Source organism: Amphiprion ocellaris, chromosome 15 (assembly GCF_022539595.1).
Source record: "Amphiprion ocellaris isolate individual 3 ecotype Okinawa chromosome 15, ASM2253959v1, whole genome shotgun sequence".
NCBI classification, from domain to species: domain Eukaryota; kingdom Metazoa; phylum Chordata; class Actinopteri; family Pomacentridae; genus Amphiprion; species Amphiprion ocellaris.
The window spans coordinates 28,442,563-28,463,356 of NC_072780.1; the positions used below are offsets into that span (position 1 = coordinate 28,442,563).

The 20,794-nt window shown below is 39.3% G+C and overlaps 1 protein-coding gene across 1 annotated transcript; it reads left to right on the forward strand.

Annotated features, from left to right (window-relative positions):
• Positions 1 to 1,343: 1,343 nt before the first annotated feature.
• Positions 1,344 to 15,900, forward strand: LOC111565388 (tubulin beta chain-like). The gene is made up of 5 exons (XM_023265440.3): positions 1,344 to 1,478; positions 7,333 to 7,441; positions 8,952 to 9,062; positions 9,684 to 9,928; positions 12,972 to 15,900. The coding sequence occupies exons 1-5, from the start codon at positions 1,422 to 1,424 to the stop codon at positions 13,782 to 13,784; spliced, it is 1,335 nt and encodes a 444-aa protein (XP_023121208.2). The 5' UTR covers positions 1,344 to 1,421; the 3' UTR covers positions 13,785 to 15,900.
• The last annotated feature ends 4,894 nt before the right edge of the window (positions 15,901 to 20,794 follow it).

The window sequence follows — 20,794 nt, forward strand, 5'->3', positions numbered from 1 at the left end:
GTAAAAGTCGTTGGACATAAAGTAATGTTGTGGGTCAAATAAACTTTTAAAACCATAGGTCATTCAAATTTAATTAGTAAAAGTATTTCTACATGCAGCAGTATTTTGGGTGGATGAGACTTTTAAAACCACAAGTCATTCAGTAGAAAAGTACTGTTTACGGGGGAATAAACTTTTAAATGTAGAGTGTACATGGACATAAAGCAGTGTTTTTGGTTGAATAAAGTTTTAAAACCAAAGGTCATTCATTAGAAAAATAGAGTTTGTAAAAGTACTTGAACATAAAATTGTGTTTTGGGTTAAACAACCCTATAAAACCATAAGTTCTGAACATTAGCAGTCATCCAATTTGACACGTGGTGCTGTCGTGACAAAACAGGGTCCCAGATGTGCAGGTCCTGTGGTCCTGAAACTGGAGTTTCCATTCCTGCAGACACATAATACTGGCTTCAGTATTTTCCTACTGAGTTTGCCTCACTGCTAACCAATACTGGAAAAATGCAGGGGAGAGAAGCCCAGAGAAAATCTGGATGATGTAAAAGCGCATGTACGAACCTTTAAATACAGAAGAATGAAAGAGCAGACATTTCATATGTGGATTACTTCTACTGCTATTACTACAATTATTATTATTATGATTATTAGAATTATGATTTTGATTATTATTATCATCATTATATCATATTCTCCACAATTCACAAGTCAACATGCTTTAGTCACATGAATGATAGGTTAACAATTCTGTCAAAAAGTATTATTATTACTATTATAATAATGCATGTAATTAAAAATGTATTATTATTATTATTGACATGAATATTGGGTTAATAACATTTTCAGAAATAAAAAACCATTTTAAAATAGCAACAGCAGCAAAAATGGTAACTGATTATAATTTTCATTTTTGATATTTTATTATATTGTATTGGGTTCTGAAAAAGACAAAAAATACTATTCTTTAATTTTCTTTCAATTTCTTTTGCTTCATTTTCTTTTCTTTCCTTTAACTATTTCTCCCTGTCATTGTTATTATTGTTCTATTCTATTCTATTCTATTCTATTCTATTCTATTCTATTCTATTCTATTCTATTCTATTCTATTCTATTCTATTCTATTCTATTCTATTCTATTGTCTCTGGACTTCCAGCGGGGCAGTGATGACAGAACCCGGCACTCCCTCTCCTCTTCCGGTCCTTGCCTTTGAGACGAGGAAACCCCTTTGAAAAAAAATCTCCACTTTCATCCAATTAGCGCCGGAGCCACGGCCGCAGCAGCCAATCAGGATCGAGGACAGCGTGACGGCGGCGTCCCAACACTGCGCTGCTCCGCTGCGCAGCCTCCTGCTGTCAGTCTGTGTTCAGCCAGCAGGTCCACCGCATCGCCACTTCTCTGCCACTTTCAGCACCAACTATCATCCATCATGAGGGAAATCGTGCACATCCAGGCCGGCCAGTGCGGGAACCAGATTGGAGCAAAGGTAAAAAGAAATAACAAGAAGAAAATCAACTTTTTTTGTTCGTTAATTAGCAGTTAAGTCCAGTTTTTTGCTAGTTATGTTGAGCGTTTCATTCCTAAAAGTTTTTCTAGAGGCCTTTCTTTTGTTTTGTATATTAACAGGTGCAGAAAATAATTGCATGTAAATTAAAAATATCATGTAAATGCCTTAATTTCTGTACTTTGCGTAACATTTTTTTCTGTACTACTGTACTGAATTAGAAAGCATACAGTCCCATTGTTTGCACTCAGACTTTAAGACGGTGTGAAAAGTGAGTCTATTCTTTCTTACTTTCACCAAGTCCCTTTGTTTTCATGAAAGCTGCCTTTACACAAAGGACTGTGTGCATATATTGTACTTTATTGTGCTTTATGATACATTTTACACAGCCAATGCGCAGATTTATTGTTAAAACTGTGGTAAAACATTCAGCTTATAGGCAAAATAGAAATGGAAATCTGACTTAATCCTATTGTAGCGGTTAGTTATTGTAGCAGAAAACGCTGTTCTGCAGGAACAATAAAACCCTGTTTTTTCACCTTAAAAGTACCACAAAGTGCAGGATGGTGCACACAGATACATCAGTATCCCAACAAGCATCCTGCACAAGGAATTTAAATATTTTACTAAAGTGAGCGATGAAATGAAACTACAAGTTTTGTTTGTAATAGCATAGAGATTGTATATTTCTGGGATATGGAATCTCTATTAAACAGCACTCTGTATACGTTCCCTGCATATGATACAGTAACAATTCACACATTTGGAAGTGTTGACAAAACAGTGACTGAGCCCACTGAGCTGTGATTAATGAAGCTGGCCAGACTTGAGTAGACGCACAGGGCCAGCTGCTGGCCTGTCTGCCTGGTGAGCCGCAGTCTTTGTCACGGAGAAAGAAACGAGTAAAAGGGGCTTGACAAGAAAAGAAAGGAGAAATTTGCTGAGGCAGAGCAGAGGAACGCAGCAGGAGGAGGGTGAAGGGGGGAAAGATAACAAGCGGTTCAGTGTCTGCTCTGAAAGCACAGATGAGGTCATTTAAATGGCTGCTTTTCCAGTCAGTGCATCACATGCAGACGCCCTCAAACCAGCTCCCACCCTGATAATCCCTTTAGCACATGGACAATAATAAGCGTTTTTTTATTTATCAGCATTTTTCCTGCAGCCTTTCTGCACTTGACTTGTCAGCAGTAGTGGAAAATATCTGCACTTCAATAGAATTTTGAGGTACTTTGCTTGAGTGTTTCCATGTTATGCCACGTTCTGCCACCTTTCCCTGCACTACTTTTTAGTGAGAAATATTGTACTTTCTGCTTCACTACATTCATCAGACAGCTTTAGCTTCTTGTAAGACAAAGATTTTGCATCACAAACTTTTAAGTCCAACACACAGTTAATGATTAAACCAGCTGTTTCCATCCTATTTTCTTTTTTTCCATGAAATAGTCCCAAAAGCTCACATTTCAGATGTCTGTGATTTGTTAACAGCTCCACCAAACATTGTTTCCCTCTAGACTTCTGACATGATTTCATTTCAAGAAATGTTCAAATGATCCAATTTCTCAGCGTAAATCAAAGACGGAAGAAAAAGTAAAAACAGATTTGTGCATCAGAACTTTTTTTTTTCATCTTTCCTCTCCCATTAATCATGTTTGGAGGCTTCAGATTTATTTGCTGTTCCTGATATAAACCTGGATATAAAGTAGTTCGAGCTGCAGCAGCTCCAACAATGACCTGCTGCTGACACACTGATGATTCACCGTTAGTCATCTAGTGACTGTGCATTTAATAATATATCAGTCAGAGGGAACAATTCGGGACTTTTACTGCAATACCACATGTACCTTAAGTGCGATTTTTCATCTAAGACTGCTTTTGGAATGAATCCAAGTCAAATGAATCTATGAAATCATTCTGGCAAACAGTGAATAGTGTCAGGCATTTTTAAGCAAAAAAAGCTAAACCTTTTTAGCTTCTTACATTGAATATTTGATTGTTTTGTCATATATGATAATGCAGAGACAATTTGAAACACTTCAGTTTAAGCCGGATGGATTATTTTTTTGACATTTTATAGAATAATCAGTGAATCAAGAAAACAATCAGCAAATTAAAAAGTTTTTGCCCCACAGTAAACAGTGCATCAACTAGATATATAGTAAATTTAAGTATATATATTTTTTACACGAGCCAAACTACTTCTGCTGAACTACATGCAAAAATAATCACATAGCGATTATTTTGACAGATATTGTAAGAGCAATATGAGTCATGGTTTTAATGTTTAGTTTTTTTTCCATTTGGTTTCCACAAGATTCCACAAAAATCTGGTTCTATTGTTGCTGCAGTCTGTACCAAACAAACCCTTATTTCTGAAGGATGCGATTTGTAGTTCGAGTCAACTCTGTCACTCCACAATGCTTTATTTAAAATGATATTTTGTGACACATTATATCTTCTTTAAAATAATTCTGCTATTTGGATACTGCTTTTGGACATTGTACTTTCAATTTGTATATTATAAAGATCACCTGTAAAGTTTGGTTGTATCTATTCCAAGTGGGGTTTTAATGGTAGACTTTCTATCAGAAATAGGACTTTAACAGACTGTTTTGTCACCGGATATCTAAAGTGTTGTTCTATTAAGAGTCAGAAAGGACATGCAGCTTAATTTTTTGAAGTAACATTCATGTCATTGACCTATTATACAGTCATCCAGCTGAGTTTTACCCTTGGGGGGGCAACAACAGGCGTGGCAGCAACATATGGGGTGATTCAGCCTCTGCTGCTCAATGGCCCTGATCAGTGAAGACAAGTGTATTTACAGAGGATTTAGCGAAGCTGAGGTCATCCCCATTTCACAGTGGATTAGCTCCGTTTGAATTCGCACTTACCCAGTCCAACCCAGCAACTTATGCTGCTTGTCCTATAGAGATGATTGAAATGAACGAGTTTGATTTGAGGATGCTGAAATGTTAGTTTTGTCCCTTAGCATTAGCCAGTCTGCCCTCAAGTAGCGTTCTTATTTAGCAAATTTAACAGCTCCATGTTGTGGGTTTTTGATCAAAATGACATTTTCTGCATAAACTCATCAGCTTGTTGCCATGGTGACCACAGGGACATGAGCCAGAGATGGCGAGGTGACAGTGGAGAAGATTTTAAAAATGAGATTTTCGTGCCTCTCCCGCACACACAAACAGCCTCACAGCCTCCCTCTGCTTATCTGCCCCTCGTTCCTTTCAACACACATCGTCCACGGGGCAGATTAGGGTCAGCTGACTGAGCTGGTGTGACAGTCTGGGCTCTCGTCTTAACTGAGTTTGGCGTTAATGTCTCAGCATGTAGAAACGAGGCCGACTGAATCCTCTGAGGAAGCTTTGACCCTGCGACTGGAAGGAGGGCTTTTAGTTCTTAGAGTTGCAGAGGTGCTGTTAAAGCAAAGTGTGTGATTCACTGAACCAGTGGGAGGTAAATAAATGGCCTTTCTCATAGATTCTCCATAAAAGACTTTTAACTGTCAACCCACAGCTGAAACCACAAAGTAATGTTGAAGATGACAGCACCCAGGCAGATTCGCTCTGTTTGCCCAAAGATATTTTTCTTTCTATATGAAGCAGCAAGTGGAAATTTACTGTAAATTACAGCTTCCTAAACAGCAGCGATGGAAACTCCATCCAGAGAATGATAACCTTGATTCTTAATCCGTTTTTCTTGCTTTTCTTTAAAAATCATGTGCATTGGCAATGACACGTGGACTTAACTGACATAATGTTATGAGAGATTGTCAGTAGTTTCATTATTTTGAGGTTTTTATGCTGCATAGTTACTGACGCTACAAAGGTCTTCTTTATTCTTTATTTTCAGCTTTGTGTAGTCAGTCTAGAGCCTTGAGCAATCAATTTTCCATTTAAAGTCCTTCTTCAATTGATTATTTAACCCATATAAACTCATCTCTGTGCACAAAAGCCACATATTTCAAAGCTTTTCTTCTGTGTAATTAAGTCCTTCCTACCTTGGCTATAACACTGCTTACTGTAGAATGCCTGTAACTACGTAATTCCTGTTCAACCTTCTACACTCATAGCAGCTCGAGCACACCAGCTCCATTACAACTCTGTTCAAACACTGTAAAACCAGTCTACACTGCACAATGGTCATTTTTTATATTGGAGGAATTTAGCCATACATGTTTGAACTGGAAACTGATTCTAAAGAAGGAATATGATGCAAAAAGTTCCACCTGGCAAGCTGACAGGATTATTTTCTTCAGTTTATCACCTAAAAAAACACCAGAAGTCTGATTGTGTGTTTTTCAGACCAGTGTCAGTGTATTGCAGTACTACTAATAGGCTCACTGCTAAAAACTATACTAAAAACCACTGTATGGGCGTGTTGGCTTGACTAAACTCTGGCTCCCAGTTCTAACATGCAAAGGTTTGCTGGTTTTCTTAGTCTTCCCTTAAAAGACACACTGGATATATTTAGGTTTGACCCTGTTAGAAGGACTAACAGACATAACAGCTAGATTTTGGAAGTTTGCATTCTGTATTTTGCCTATTTCCCAACATCTTTTTACACAAAATCAATGATCACTTAATCAAAGAAGTAATGACTAGACTGTAGTTGTACATGTCTGCCAACCAGTCAAGTTGCAGTTTGCATCCATGTAAGGCCAGACTTGACCTTTTACCTTTGGATGTAAAGTTTTTCCTCATTGTTTTATTCCATTGGATACCATAATCAGCGTTTAAATTTGTGAGCTGTGGCCAAAAACGTGTTTTTTGAGTTCCCAGTGATCTTTGAGAAGTTCCTAACTGAGTCAGAGTAAACATTTGTGCCAAATTTTTAGAAACCTGGATATTTATGAGATTGGGACAGACGAAAACAAATGTTCGCTGGTGTGGAAGCATCATAATTATTTGCAGCCAGCTTCTTTTGTTGCATAGTTGTCCCTATTTTGTGATGTCCCTTGTACTTCCTCCTTTTGTTGTGTCATTCAGATCTAAACCTTTGAAATTCCTTTAGTCTGTGCTTCTTCCTGGATGTTTTCCAAAGAACAGACCAAAAACATGCCCATGAAACTTGCATTATATTTATAATACATCTACAGTAGAATAAATGTGTTTATTTGCTGAAGGGTTGACATAAATGCTCAGATTGTTTGAACTGTTTTCAGCTGCCTTGTCCTGCATCTGTCAGTCGACAGTCCCTTCGAATTTCAAACAATCTTTAAATCAGATGCAAAGAATCTGAGTTGTGACAAGTTGCTAAGTGCTTGTACATTTCAGCTCACATACTCTCTAAATTGCAGCTTGTGATCATCATGGTGTTTGGAGAATTCTAACACAGTAATCGCTGTTGGTTGCAAGGTGACGCTTTCCTTGCAGAATAACAGCAGTCTTAAGGAACATGTTGCTGTTTTTAGATGAACTTGTGACCGCCATAGGTAATCACATGTCCACATGTCCCTGAGAAGCAAAGAGTACAGAAGACTGTTTTTTCCCTTAAACTGGCTTGCAGTTATGGCTTAAATAAGCACATAAATATACCTCCTTGTGAGGCATGTCTCCTGAACTGACTGAAAACCTCTGCTGGATTACACAGCAATGTCTCAGTTATAGCTGCAAATGGATGGTTCAGCCTTCAAAACCAGCAAAACATCGATCATTTTCATCTGTCAAGCCTTGAATATCATGTTAAAAGATCAGATTTTATGTTTTTTAAAATGATGATTAAATGTTTGTAATGCAAATTGAAGACAGTCACAAATCAACTCTTCTTTGTGTGTTCAGTATGTAGTTTCTCTACTGATGCAGTATTGATCTGTGTGTTTGTTTAGTTCTGGGAGGTGATCAGTGACGAACACGGCATCGACCCGACAGGAACCTACCACGGAGACAGCGACCTGCAGCTGGACCGGATCAGTGTGTACTACAACGAAGCCACTGGTGAGTTCATCCACACTCTCCTGTGATCGATCGAATGAAACAAGACGTCCCCCTTGTGGAGAAACCGACTCACTGCAGCAGCAAAGAGCAAAAAATACAGCATCCTCAAAACAAAGATCTGACTTAAAATTATTGAAATTAAGGAAGTGAAGCGCCCCTTTACCATGCATCCTCAGTTTGTTAACATGATGGGATTCATAATGAGGGATTACAGTTACAATTAAGATGTTTAGAAAAGCCACATTGGTTGGAAGTCATGCAATTTTACTGCTCTACATGCAGTGGAATGCATCATGTTGGTGCTTTTAATGCAGCATATTTTGCCCTCAGTTGTGGTAAAAAACTAATAGGGTTGCAGTTGGTCATCATGCTTTCATTCCACCAGTTTCTCATTGGTCAGACAGTTGCTTGTGTCATTTTCATTAGGAGAAATGCATTACATGATCAACCTTCAACGATTAATCATTGCAGAGGCGTTTTCACAACTTTATATTCCACCAACCTAATGAAGGCTGCTTCAGTCTATTAAACACCATGTTAAAGAAGTTGTAGCTGCATGTTTTTCAAACGACTGGTGAAAAGTCAGATGTCAGATCATCTGTAAACAACAGACTAACTTGTCTGTGTTTTATCCCTCAGTAGTTCTTGTGCTGGAATCGACACCTGATCTGGTTCTGTTTTCAGAAATCACATGAATATGGGCAGCTGGTCTGCTCTGAGTCTGTTTTCATCTCAGTAAAAAATGAGGTTAAAATGATCAGATATGCTATAAATACCAGCTGTTTGTGTTTGTGGTTCATTCAGGACAATAAATCTATCCAATAGAGTCCTCTGTGACCCATTTAGTTCATCTACAGATAAACGGCTTGTCTTTTTTTTTCTTTACAACCAATCGATTGGTTAGAGAGTTGATACAATTTCAATCCACTAAGATATTATCTATTTGACTGCAGCCCTAAAAACTCAAGTCTAGGGCTTTAGGGAAGCCGAAATACTCAGCAGCTAGAATGAAGATTAAGGCGAATGAGTAGGATGAGCTGATTTGAGTGTATTAAATGATACTTAACATGCAATTTGGCTGCAATATTATGTATATTACAATGTATTTTTTTAATGTTTCACTCCATCTAGTGGCCACATGAGGTTTTACATGTTGACACCAGCTATTATACTGTAAACTGTTCATCTGAGTCTTTTACTGTTTAGCTGAAGAACATGTGGTCCACCTATTTTTCGGATTCGTTCATTAATTCCAACAGAAACAAAATGAGGCTTTGATAGTATTCATATCCAGGATTTCTCTAATGAAGAGAGAAATATTCTTCTAACTAAATGTGTTGATGGATTTAATAACGACGATACAGCTAACATCGACCTCTACTGCCTAAAATGACACCCAGTGACTTCGCTTGTCTGTTCATGTTCATTTTCTCTGTTGTTTCCTTTTGTAAGATCTCTGGTAGACTTGCAGTGGCATGTATTGTTAATGAGTGTGTCTGTGTGTGTGCAGGTGCGAAGTATGTACCCAGAGCCATTCTTGTCGACCTGGAACCAGGCACCATGGACTCCGTCCGCTCTGGACCCTTCGGCCAAATCTTCAGACCCGACAACTTTGTCTTTGGTAAGAACTTGTAAAGTTTCACATTTTGTCCAGTGAAGCTTGGAGGTTTTCTATCACTGGAGTTTGGGCTCCAGTTGAAAGATGAACTCCGGGTGTCCCTGTTGTCCTATTTTGTGATTTTCATTCCATTTCACAAATGTAGCTGCACTGACTGTCCTAAATATCACAGATGAGCTGAATCCTGCCATAAATAGCCAATGAGAAGCCACATGAGTCCTCAGCTCTCTGACTGACTTGGACCACAGTGTTGCCCTTTTTTAAAATGATTCCTTCATTTTGACTTTCATCATGAGTGAGAGAACATGTTTTATAACAGCTTCAAGTTGGGGGCGTCCCGGTAGCTCAACAGGTTGAGTGGGGCGACCCATAAACCGGGGCTATAGTCCCCGATGCTGCAGCTATGGGTACAAATCCAGCCCATGACCTTTTGCTGCAGGACCCCATTCTTCTTGCCATTTTCCTGTCTTCCTCTCTCTACTATCTGTCTATAAAGCCAAAAGGCAACATCTTCAAGTTTTAATTTTAACAAACTCCAGAAACAATCTTCAGCAGTTCTATTATTTACCAGGTCTGGTCTGAAGTTATGCCATTTTAATGTCATTTTTACTTCTTATTCCTCAGGTCAAAGTGGAGCAGGAAACAACTGGGCCAAAGGCCACTACACAGAGGGGGCAGAGCTGGTGGATTCAGTCCTGGACGTGGTGAGGAAGGAGGCTGAGAGCTGCGAGTGTCTGCAGGGTTTCCAGCTCACACACTCCCTGGGAGGAGGCACCGGCTCCGGCATGGGAACCCTGCTCATCAGCAAGATCAGGGAGGAGTACCCCGACCGCATCATGAACACCTTCAGTGTGGTGCCATCGCCCAAGGTAAAGTAATGCCAGGTAGTGTGCAGTAAAATGTGACTTATTCGCATATCTACTGCTGAAAGTTCTGCAGCGATTTGAGCGAGTCATAGTCACAGTAACTGTCACGACTCAGGAGACCACATGACATCGTGCTATTAACGGCATTCTTATGACCACTGGTAGGTCTGTATTTGATTTCTTTATGGAGTTTAAACTGGAGCACACATGACATTCAGCAGCTGGATGATCCATCCTTCATGTGTAGGATCATCACGGTGAACAGAGGAGGGTCTGCAGCTGCATTAAGAGAAAAAACCGCTGTTTAACACTAGAAGAACTGCAGTCAGAGACCAGAGAGAGATCGTCTGGTCAGGAGCATGCTAGGTGTTTTCCTCAACGTTCATGTGGTTTTGCATTATGAATTCATCCCCTACAGTTCGACTTTCAAAGCAAACTTCTACTGTAACATCATGAAGTGTCTGAGGGGAGTATTTGGTGCAAATGATGGATGCTCTCGTTCATACTAGAGTGACTTTTTGGGTGAGAACAACAAAACTGTCACTTTCCAACCGCCCCACTTGGTTGATTAGTTTCCCTGCGACTTCCTCCTCATCAGTAAATATAAGTTCAAGTTGATGAATCGCTGTTTTGACACAGTTTACGAGATTCAGCGCTGATCGTAGATAGTACTAGACATGTTTACGTAACAATGCAGGATCAGTGTATCGCTGCCCAAGGAGGCTCTTTAAACAGTGATGGCAGCCATATTTACATCACTTATGGGTTATTCCAGCTCAGATCATCGTGGACCTTCTGCTCAACAATCTCTCATTTACTTGAAATTATTTTTTCATAAACTATGAATATTTAAAATGGTATCTGGGAGATTTTAGATTGCTAAAATGACAGTACTTTATTAGCTATTGAAGACAAAAGCCAGAAATTTTTACTGTTTATTTCTCATGTCATTGATTCAGAATCTGTAATATTGCACAGGTAGATCAAATATCCTTGAGGCTAAAATTTCATATTTTATGCTCTTAAATTTCAGGCAAATCAGGGATGGTTGAGGAGAAATTGTTCTATAAATCTGATGATCTGAGCTTGAATGACCATGAAGGATTTTTACAGCCATATTTTTGATCGTACTTCGTTCCATTGCATATCAGACACAATCTGTTTTCTATTTCTCTGCCTGTTTTTATTTTTTATGTGTCCTTCCTGTTAATTTGTCATCAAATAAGTTATATGTTAGTACTTTTCTTTATTGCGGCTTTTATGGAGGCATGATGTAAAGTAGTAGCAGTTTTTATGTCCGGTTTGGTTGACCACTGTGGAAAAAATTGCCCCGTTATTCATTGTCCTGTCAGTTCGTGCTGTAAATATTGATTTTAATATGAAAACGTCTGCCAGTTTGACTTAAAGCTATTACTTTTGTTGATCTGTAGTGCTCACTGGAGTGAATTCCAGCAAGAGCACAGTTACATAAAAAACGTCCTGCAGTACTGTTCTTTATTTCTACGCAGGCTAAAATAGAAGTGGAAGCTATAAAACTCCACTCTGAGGTGCAGAAACCCCTGCAGACTGTGTGGTCTGTTAGGGAATTCTGTAATGTCGAGAGACGAATGAGGAGACAGACTCAGAAGGCTGATGTTGAGAATAAGGTTTACTGATATCAGGAGAGGTGATACAATGAGCAGCACAGTGATGTGAGCATCAGCAGCATCAATCCTGAGGATTCTCTTCCACCTTGGGTATATATTGAGTTGGGAGGAATGCCACATTTAGATTACGGCCCAATATGGAGACAACTTGTCTATTCCATAACGTCAGACTAAACAATATCTAATCTTAACCAAGTCATGTTTTTATTCCAGCATTTATCTCCCTCTCATGTATCTTCTTTTGCAGCATCTGCTTTTCTCAGGGTCATATTAGGGACAGAGAGGGTCTGAATGAGCTCCCAGCCTCAGTTTGGTAGAAGCAAATAGGAACAGGGTCAAAGGTGATAACCTGTCGGATAATTTAAGGTGATCTATAGGTTCTACAGCTTGATTTAAAGTGATTGTAGTAGATAGATACAACCTACATGATATCATGGGATGTCTTCAGCTAACAGCTGCGAGGAAATACCTTAATAAGGGGAATGAGAGTCATTTTTCCTCACATGGTCGCAGTGGAATATAAGGACATTATTTCTATACCCTTTACAACAGCCCAAAGGGTGGCCAAAGTGCTTCACAGTAAAAAACAAGAAAATAACTTAAAAACAATACAGTAACTTAAAGCAGGACAAACAATCACACTCACACCTACGGGCAAATTTAGAATAATCAATTAACCTCAGCATATTTTTGGACTGTGGGAGGAAACCCACATATGCACAGGGAGAACATGCAAACTCCATGCACAAAGATCCTATGAAGGCCGGAACATGAACCAGGGATCTTCTAGCTGCAAGGCGACAAGTGCTAACCACTACACCACTGTGCAGCCCGTAAAATATACAATAAGACAATAAAATAAACAGTAATAAAGCAGCACTAAACTATAACATCTAAAAGAAATAAAAGTTATAAAATGTCACCATGCTGCTAGGTATTGAAAGTCATTTCAAACAGGAAGGTTTTCAGTTGTGATTTAAAAAGACCCAGGTCAGTGATGGTGCACATGTCAGGAGGAGCTTCTTCCAGAGTCTGCAGCTCCAGAGAACGTCTGGTCACCCCAGTGTTTATATTTAGACATGGATACTTCAAGCAGCAGCTGATTGGATGACCTCAGAGCTCTTTTTTGGTCCCGTAAAGTTAAAAGCTCAGATAAATAAAATGGAACAAGACCGTTAAGAGCTTTAAAAACAAACAATAAAAGTTTAAAAAGAATTCTTGACTGGACTGGAAGCCAGTGGAGAGCGTGAAGGACTGGGGTGATGTGCTCACATCTGGGGATGTTTGTTAAAAGACACACTGCAGCGTTTTGCTCGAGTTGCAGGCGGCTGATAGATGGCTGAGTTACCTGCAGAACAATAAGTTACAGATGCACTGATGTTCCTTCGTTGTGTTTTCAGGTGTCGGACACGGTGGTCGAGCCGTATAACGCCACGCTGTCCGTCCACCAGCTGGTAGAAAATACAGACGAGACCTACTGCATTGACAACGAAGCCCTTTACGACATTTGCTTCCGCACTCTGAAGCTCACCACGCCCACCTATGGGGACCTCAACCACCTGGTCTCGGCCACCATGAGCGGCGTGACCACCTGCCTGCGCTTCCCCGGCCAGCTGAACGCCGACCTGAGGAAGCTGGCCGTCAACATGGTGCCCTTCCCCCGCCTGCACTTCTTCATGCCCGGCTTCGCTCCTCTGACCAGCCGGGGCAGCCAGCAGTATCGCGCCCTGACGGTGCCCGAGCTCACCCAGCAGGTGTTCGACGCCAAAAACATGATGGCGGCCTGCGACCCTCGCCACGGATGCTACCTGACGGTGGCGGCCGTGTTCCGAGGCCGCATGTCCATGAAGGAGGTGGACGAGCAGATGCTGAACGTGCAGAACAAGAACAGCAGCTACTTCGTGGAGTGGATCCCCAACAACGTGAAGACGGCCGTGTGCGACATCCCGCCGCGCGGCCTCAAGATGGCCGTCACCTTCATCGGCAACAGCACGGCCATCCAGGAGCTGTTCAAGCGCATCTCCGAGCAGTTCACCGCCATGTTCCGCCGCAAGGCCTTCCTCCACTGGTACACCGGCGAGGGCATGGACGAGATGGAGTTCACCGAGGCAGAGAGCAACATGAACGACCTGGTGTCCGAGTACCAGCAGTACCAGGACGCCACGGCCGAGGAGGAGGGCGAGTTCGAGGAGGAGGTGGAGGAGGACGCCTAGAAGAAGCAGCAAGATGTAACGGAAGTCAGAAATAACCAAAAAATCAAAAAAAAAAAAAAAAAAATCGCAAAAGAATAATGTGATACGAAATGTAGCAGAACAGATGAGAAGGGCTGATTAGAGGAGAACAGAGGTCTGGATTGGTCGATGGAAGGACGGAAATTACAGCAAGAATGAAAGATGAATGTAGACGAAGAAAGAAAGTGAAAATTACATGACCAAATTGATGTGCCATGGTTTACAGTTCCATGTGACGCCATGTGGGCCGGTTTTATTAAGACTCCCAAAATCTTTTTTACACCAAGACCTAGTGTTGTAACTTCACTTTTATCACGTAGATTTGTTTTTACAGTTTCCTGGAAAGTAAAGAAATGACACAACAAAGTAAACACTGGTTAAAACATGAAATTACTGATTTAAATCAAATGTTGCACATATGTTCACTCCCACTAGATGCAAAAAAGCTTAATTACCCCACCGGAGAAACAGTATTTTAACTGAATCTTTGCGCTTTTACATTCCCAATCTGGATTTTCTCCTCTGCGGTTAAAGCATTTGAAGGAGCAGTTCTGTATGTTTTTGTGACAGTTTCTAAATCCCTTGAAAAGACCAGAACCAACAGTGGACTGATCCTGTGAGCAGGTGTTGTTAGTGAATCTGAAGCCGGACTGAGCTGATTCCACTGTTGTCCAGAAACCATTAGAAGCAAACACTGAGCTGCACCGTGAGACGTGTTTATTCAGGATCAAGTCATTGTTGGTTTTGGTCTTTTCTCCTTATTTGTTGACTGTAAGAAGAACAACTGTTAAATCACGCTGTCAGAGAAATGAAAGAATATCAAGTGTTAAAAGCTCAGCAGCTGTGAAACCTGTGATCTGAAATGATGCCGTTATCAGTGTTAATTGCTTTTATCAGTGTTCATTACCATTTTTTATTATCCGCTTTCTCAGTAATCGGTGTGAATCTGGGTTGTAGATGAGATATTATCAGTATTTTTTTCTTCAGAGGCAGATGTGTTTGAAGTACTTGAATGTTTTCGACCTTTGTAAGGCTGCAGGTGAGACAAATGTGATTCAGTTTCTTTTTTCTTACTCGTGTAATTCCAGATATGAGGGTTTTCGCTCGTCAGGATCTCTCCACCCTTGTTGAAAACAAAACAACAGTATTTTTCACATTCTATTGTCATTAGCTTTTGAAACTACTTGTTAAAGACATAAAATAGAAAGACGTGTTTTAAGATTTTTTTTTTTTTTTTTTTAAGCAGAGCCTGCAGCGTGCATGAAATCCATTCCAGTAATTACAGATTCTTCTAAGCAGTCAGTCAGTCAAAATAAAGGTCACTTTCATTGATTTTTCTTAGAATTATGAAGATGCATTAAAGCAGCAGCAGCATTTGCAGGATTTTTCTCAGACGCCAGCCAACGTCGTGAGGAGGATCGCAGCCTGCAGATGCTCTGAACTCAGGTCAGGTCATGGAGATCACATTAGCCTTAATCTAATCTGTTTTCCATTCCCAGTATCTTAGGCTGATAAAAGCCTGAGCTCGTCTCAAAGCATCTCTGCTTTTGTATGTACATACTTGACATTCTAACACAAGTGCTGCATTCAAAGACTGTAACAGAAAACAGTGATTATTCTAGCTAAAATCTAGATTTTTTATCAATTTCATGAGCCCAGTGGTTTTTACAACTACTCCAAACATAAAGATCCAAGCAAGAACATTCATCTGCATCTGTTTTTGATCCAGAAATACGACAATTTCTTACTTTATGTGCCCACACTGAGGATTTCCAGCACTCTTTCTGCATCTTTCTTTTCAGTTCAGCAGGTCGATAATATAGATTATAGGTTATTGAAACATTTCAAAAATAAAAATTCCCAGCTGCTTGGACTTGTGAAATTTTGTATTTTATCCTTGATATGTTCAACATTCTGGTAAATGTTTGCACTCTGAGCCTCTACAGTCTGTATTTAAATCAGCCATGTTTATGTCTGTATGTGTCTGATTGTACTTTGTCTCTTTGTACCTTTTTTAATTTCTTTGGAAGATTTCATTTGGGATTCTGTTGACTCTGAAACATTTGAGAGAAATAAAAAGGCATTTGTAGGAAATAAATTAGGCTGTACAGTCAGTTATTATTGATGATCAGCTTTAAGTGTGATCGGAAACTCTCATTAAGAGCCTCCAGGAAGTTGCTACACTTCTTATGAGAACAACGAATGGAGAAGAGTTGCAATATGAAGGCAAAGATGCAAACACATCAGATGTTTGCTCTCTGAAAAATTATTAATATTTCTGGGGCTACAACTCAGGTTTGTTTTCAATTTACAATTAATCTGTTGTTTAATCTATGAAATATTGTAAAAGATGCCATCCCAAGTTTTCAGTGTATACATATATTCAGTTAATAACAATGTAAATTAGAAAAATATTAGATAATGTATGATGATTAAATTGATTAAATAATGACCTTACCATCAAAGATTTTCAAAAAATATTCAGTTAATTGATTTATTTAATTGATGTATCATTTCTTCTCGCAGGAAATTGTGCAGCCACCTTTGATGTCCCATTTATTTAACACTGTATAAATACAGTATATTACTGGAAAGTTTTGTGTCTAAGATTGATCAAAAAGGAAGTTTTGAGTTTAATTTCAACAACAAAGAGGATGTCTGTCTGTTAAACCCAAACTGGGAGCTGATTCCACAGGATAGGAACCACAAGTAACTTTGCACACAGAGTAAAGTTACCTGTTGTGAGTGTTCATGTAATCAGACTGACCTCATGATGCTGACATCAGGACTCTCTTGTTGTGGCTGAATATAGTTTATGACTATGGCTTTGTGTTTGGGGTCGTTGTCCTGCTGCAGTGAAAATTTAAGACGGACCGCACGCCTCCCTGCTGCAGTGATAAATCGGAATCTAAGCATCTAAAGTGCATTTCCACAATACAGGAGTCAAGCATCGGTCATTTGACATCAAATCGGTGTAATTTACGTCTAATAATAACACTCCACAAATAGGTAATAAATAGCTCTGAGACAGGCTCTAATGGGCTGAAGGTGATTCAGTTCATGGAGGAGCAGCAGCGCTGGTGGCTGAAATAAATCAGAACCTTGGACAGCAATGGCACACAGAAATCAGAACATCAGGACCCTGGACAGCAACAACAACACAGAAGAATCAGAACATCAGGACCCTGGACAGCAACATCACAAAGCCATTAGAACATCAGGACCCTGGACAGCAACAACAACACACAGAAATCAGAACATCAGGACCCTGGACAGCAACAACAACACAGAAGAATCAGAACATCAGGGGTCCGTTTCACGAAGCAGGTTCAACAAACTCTGAGTTTAACCCTGAACTCTGAGTTGATCTACTCTGAGATAGAAAACACTGAGTTTTCGGTTTCACAACGGCTGATTTGAGTTGGTTTAATCAACTCGGAGTAGTTTCACCCGGAGTTAAGCGCGTGCACCACAACTCTGAAAAGCCAGTATCAATGGAGCGCCGATTCGACGAGTCACCATGGCAACGGGGAAGCGGAGGACTACACCGTTTGAATTGGAAATCTAAATGCGCTTATATAGCGAGTTTGAACACGTTTTTAGAAAGAAGTGCAACACCTGCAGCTGCAAAAGAGAGAGAGACGGTGTGGGAGAACATTGCTGCCCGGGTCAATGCGTAAGTTTAAATCACAATAATATTACAGGAAAACTGTTTAATAGCAGCCTATTCTGTTATTTCATTTAGGTGCAATCCTGCGGGGGAGAAGCGCATGTGGCAGCAGCTTAAGATGAAATATAAAAACATTTTTAAAACAGGTAAGAAGTCGGCATAATCTCATGGAGCTACCTCATTTTGATCATGTTTTACATTGTAAAGTAGCCTAAATATTAAGTGGCTGTTTGACTGTGCAGTGGTTTTATCCCACACAGAGCCTAAATGTCTGCATCCATATCATGTTCTGTTAAATAATTAAGCCTATTGAAACTGACAGACTTCTACTCAGCCAACTATATATATATATATATATATATATATATATATATATAGTTTTCACTAAACCTGCTTCGTGAAACGGACCCCAGGACCCTGGACAGCAACAACAACACACAGGAATCAGAACATCAGGACCCTGGACAGCAACAACAACACAGAGGAATCAGAACATCAGGGGTCCGTTTCACGAAGCAGGTTTAGTGAAAACTCTGAGTTTGTTAACCCTGAAATGAGGGAAACTCAGAGTTTTCCGTTTCACAAAGGGAGGTAACTCAAACCCGAGACAGAGGGGTAACTCTAGCCTGTTTCACAAAGAGGGGTAACTTAAACTCTCGGTCAGTTACCGTAGTAACAGACTCTCTGACTCTAACCTGGTCGGGACCAGGTTTTTCTCAGTAAACCTCGAGTTTCTCTCAGTCTCCGCCCTCTTTCAGCCACACGCTATTTCATTTCCTCATTCATTCAGTCAGCTGGCGAGTTTTGGCGAAGTCTAGTTCTGCCGTGTGTCAAAATCACGTCCTTTTATTAACGATCCGGTAGATGAAGGAGCAGCATTACTACACAGAGAATTAAATATTCGTCAGGAGATTGTTATCAGACCGCGCATAGATGTTCTCGCATTTCTCGACAAGTGTGCTTGTTTGAAATACAGGCTGATTCAAACTGCAACTTGTGTTGTTTTCTTTGTAAAGTCAAGTGACATGCATTGTTTTGGGAGTAAAATTGGGGGTTATTAGATTCCCAGTATTACTTTTAAACTAAATAATAAAAGATTTTTATTTAGATTAGAATTTTATAACACTTTCCATAGAGTTAATATAGTTTAAACCTTATTCAGTGTTAAAAACTACACTAATAGTGTTGACTTTTAACACTACACACGAGTGTAGTGTAAATTCAACACTGATGTGTGTTAAATTTCAACTACTGAGAGTGTTGTTCCAACTCTGTCACAGTGTAAACTGTTGAACACTTTCAAAAGTGTTGTTTTAACTCGATCTAGAGTGGACCAATATAAACACTTTAGAAGTGTTGAGATTAACTCTGTAGGAGTTGAATTAACACTTCCAAATTTGCTGTGTATCTTTTAGAGCGGTACCGTTTCACGTCACAGTCCATAATCTACATACACAACCTAATTCGTCTTTACATTTACATGACCAACCGCAGTCATGCTCTCACATCCCAGCAGATATTGTGTGTTGTGCTGCGGTTCTTTGCAAATGGAAGTTTTTTTTTAATATAATGTAGGAGATGCAGAGCACTTCAGTAAGACAACTGTATGCAGGACGGTCAGAAAAGTGTGTCTGGCCCTGAAACGACTTTTACCATCTTTGTCGTTTTCCCTGGACGTAAACCTGTCAGAGCCATCAAGGCTCTGTGTGTGTGTGTACATATATATATATATATATATATATATATATATATATATATATATATATATATATATATATATATATATATATATATATATATATATATATATATATATATATATATATATATATATATATATATATATATATATATATATATATATATATATATATATATATATATATATATATATATATATATATGTACACACACACACAGAGCCATCAAGGCTCTGTGTTTGTGTGTACATATATATATATATATATATATATATATATATATATATATATATATATATATATATATATATATATATATAGTTGGCTGAGTAGAAGTCTGTGTTAGTTTAAATAGGCTTAATTGTTTAACAGAACATGATATGGATGCAGACATTTAGGCTATGTGTGGGATAAAACCACTGCACAAACAGCCACTTAATATTTAGGCTACTTTACAAAGTAAAATATGATCAAAATGAGGTTGCTCCATGAGATTATGCCGACTTCTTACCTGTTTGAACAATGTTTTTATATTTCATCTTCAGCTGCTGCCACATGCGCTTCTCCCCTGCAGGACTGCACCTAAATGAAATAACTTAATAGTCTACTATTCAAACAGTTTTCCTGTAATATTATTGTGATTTAAACTTACACATTGACCCGGGCAGCAATGTTCTCCCACACCGTCTCTCTCTCTTTTGCAGCTGCAGCGGTGTTGCACTTCTTTCTAAAAACGTGCTCAAACTCGCTATATAAGCGCATTAAGATTTCCAATTCAAACGGTGTAGTCCTCCGCTTCCCCGTTGCCATGGTGACTCGTCGAATCGGCGCTCCATTGATACTGGCTTTTCAGAGTTGTGGTGCACGCGCTTAACTCCGGGTGAAACTACTCCGAGTTGATTAAACCAACTCAAATCAGCCGTTGTGACACCGAAAACTCAGAGTTTTCTATCTCAGAGTAGATCAACTCAGAGTTCAGGGTTAAACTCAGAGTTTGTTGAACCTGCTTCGTGAAACGGACCCCAGGACCCTGGACAACAACAACAACACACAGGAATCAGAACATCAGGATCCTGGACAACAACAACAACGCACAGGAATCAGAACATCAAGACCCTGGACAACAACAACAACACACAGGAATCAGAACATCAGGATCCTGGACAACAACAACAACACACAGGAATCAGAACATCAGGATCCTGGACAACAACAACAACACAGAAATCAGGACATCAGAACCCTGGCCCGTGACAACACAAAAAACAGAACATCAGAATCCTGGACAGCAGCATCTGTAATGAACAGATCCATTTGTTTATTTGGTTTACATGTGTAAAGTACACTGTAAAAAAATGAATGTTTTTAATTTTAACTTTCTGAACAATTTACTGTTACTTTACAGACTTTCTCTCTTTTGTTTGTAAATTGCAAAGAATAACTAGTAATAAAAGTAATAATTTACATGTTAACCCTAAAACAAACAAACAAAAAAACAAACAAAATGTCACTGTACAATTACACAATTTGGAGTACATTTCATCACCAAAAACCCCCCAAACTATTTCACAGATTTTCACAAATCTATTTTGCCTTTATTTCAAAATAACCGAATGTATGTT

What these genes read in the sequence shown, in the direction of transcription:
- LOC111565388 (XM_023265440.3), top strand. Translation starts at nt 1,422, where the DNA reads ATGAGGGAAATCGTGCACATCCAGGCCGGCCAGTGCGGGAACCAGATT. An exon ending in GGAACCAGATTGGAGCAAAG is followed by an intron (nt 1,479 to 7,332) that starts GTAAAAAGAAAT and finishes GTGTTTGTTTAG; the next exon opens with TTCTGGGAGGTGATCAGTGA. An exon ending in GTACTACAACGAAGCCACTG is followed by an intron (nt 7,442 to 8,951) that starts GTGAGTTCATCC and finishes GTGTGTGTGCAG; the next exon opens with GTGCGAAGTATGTACCCAGA.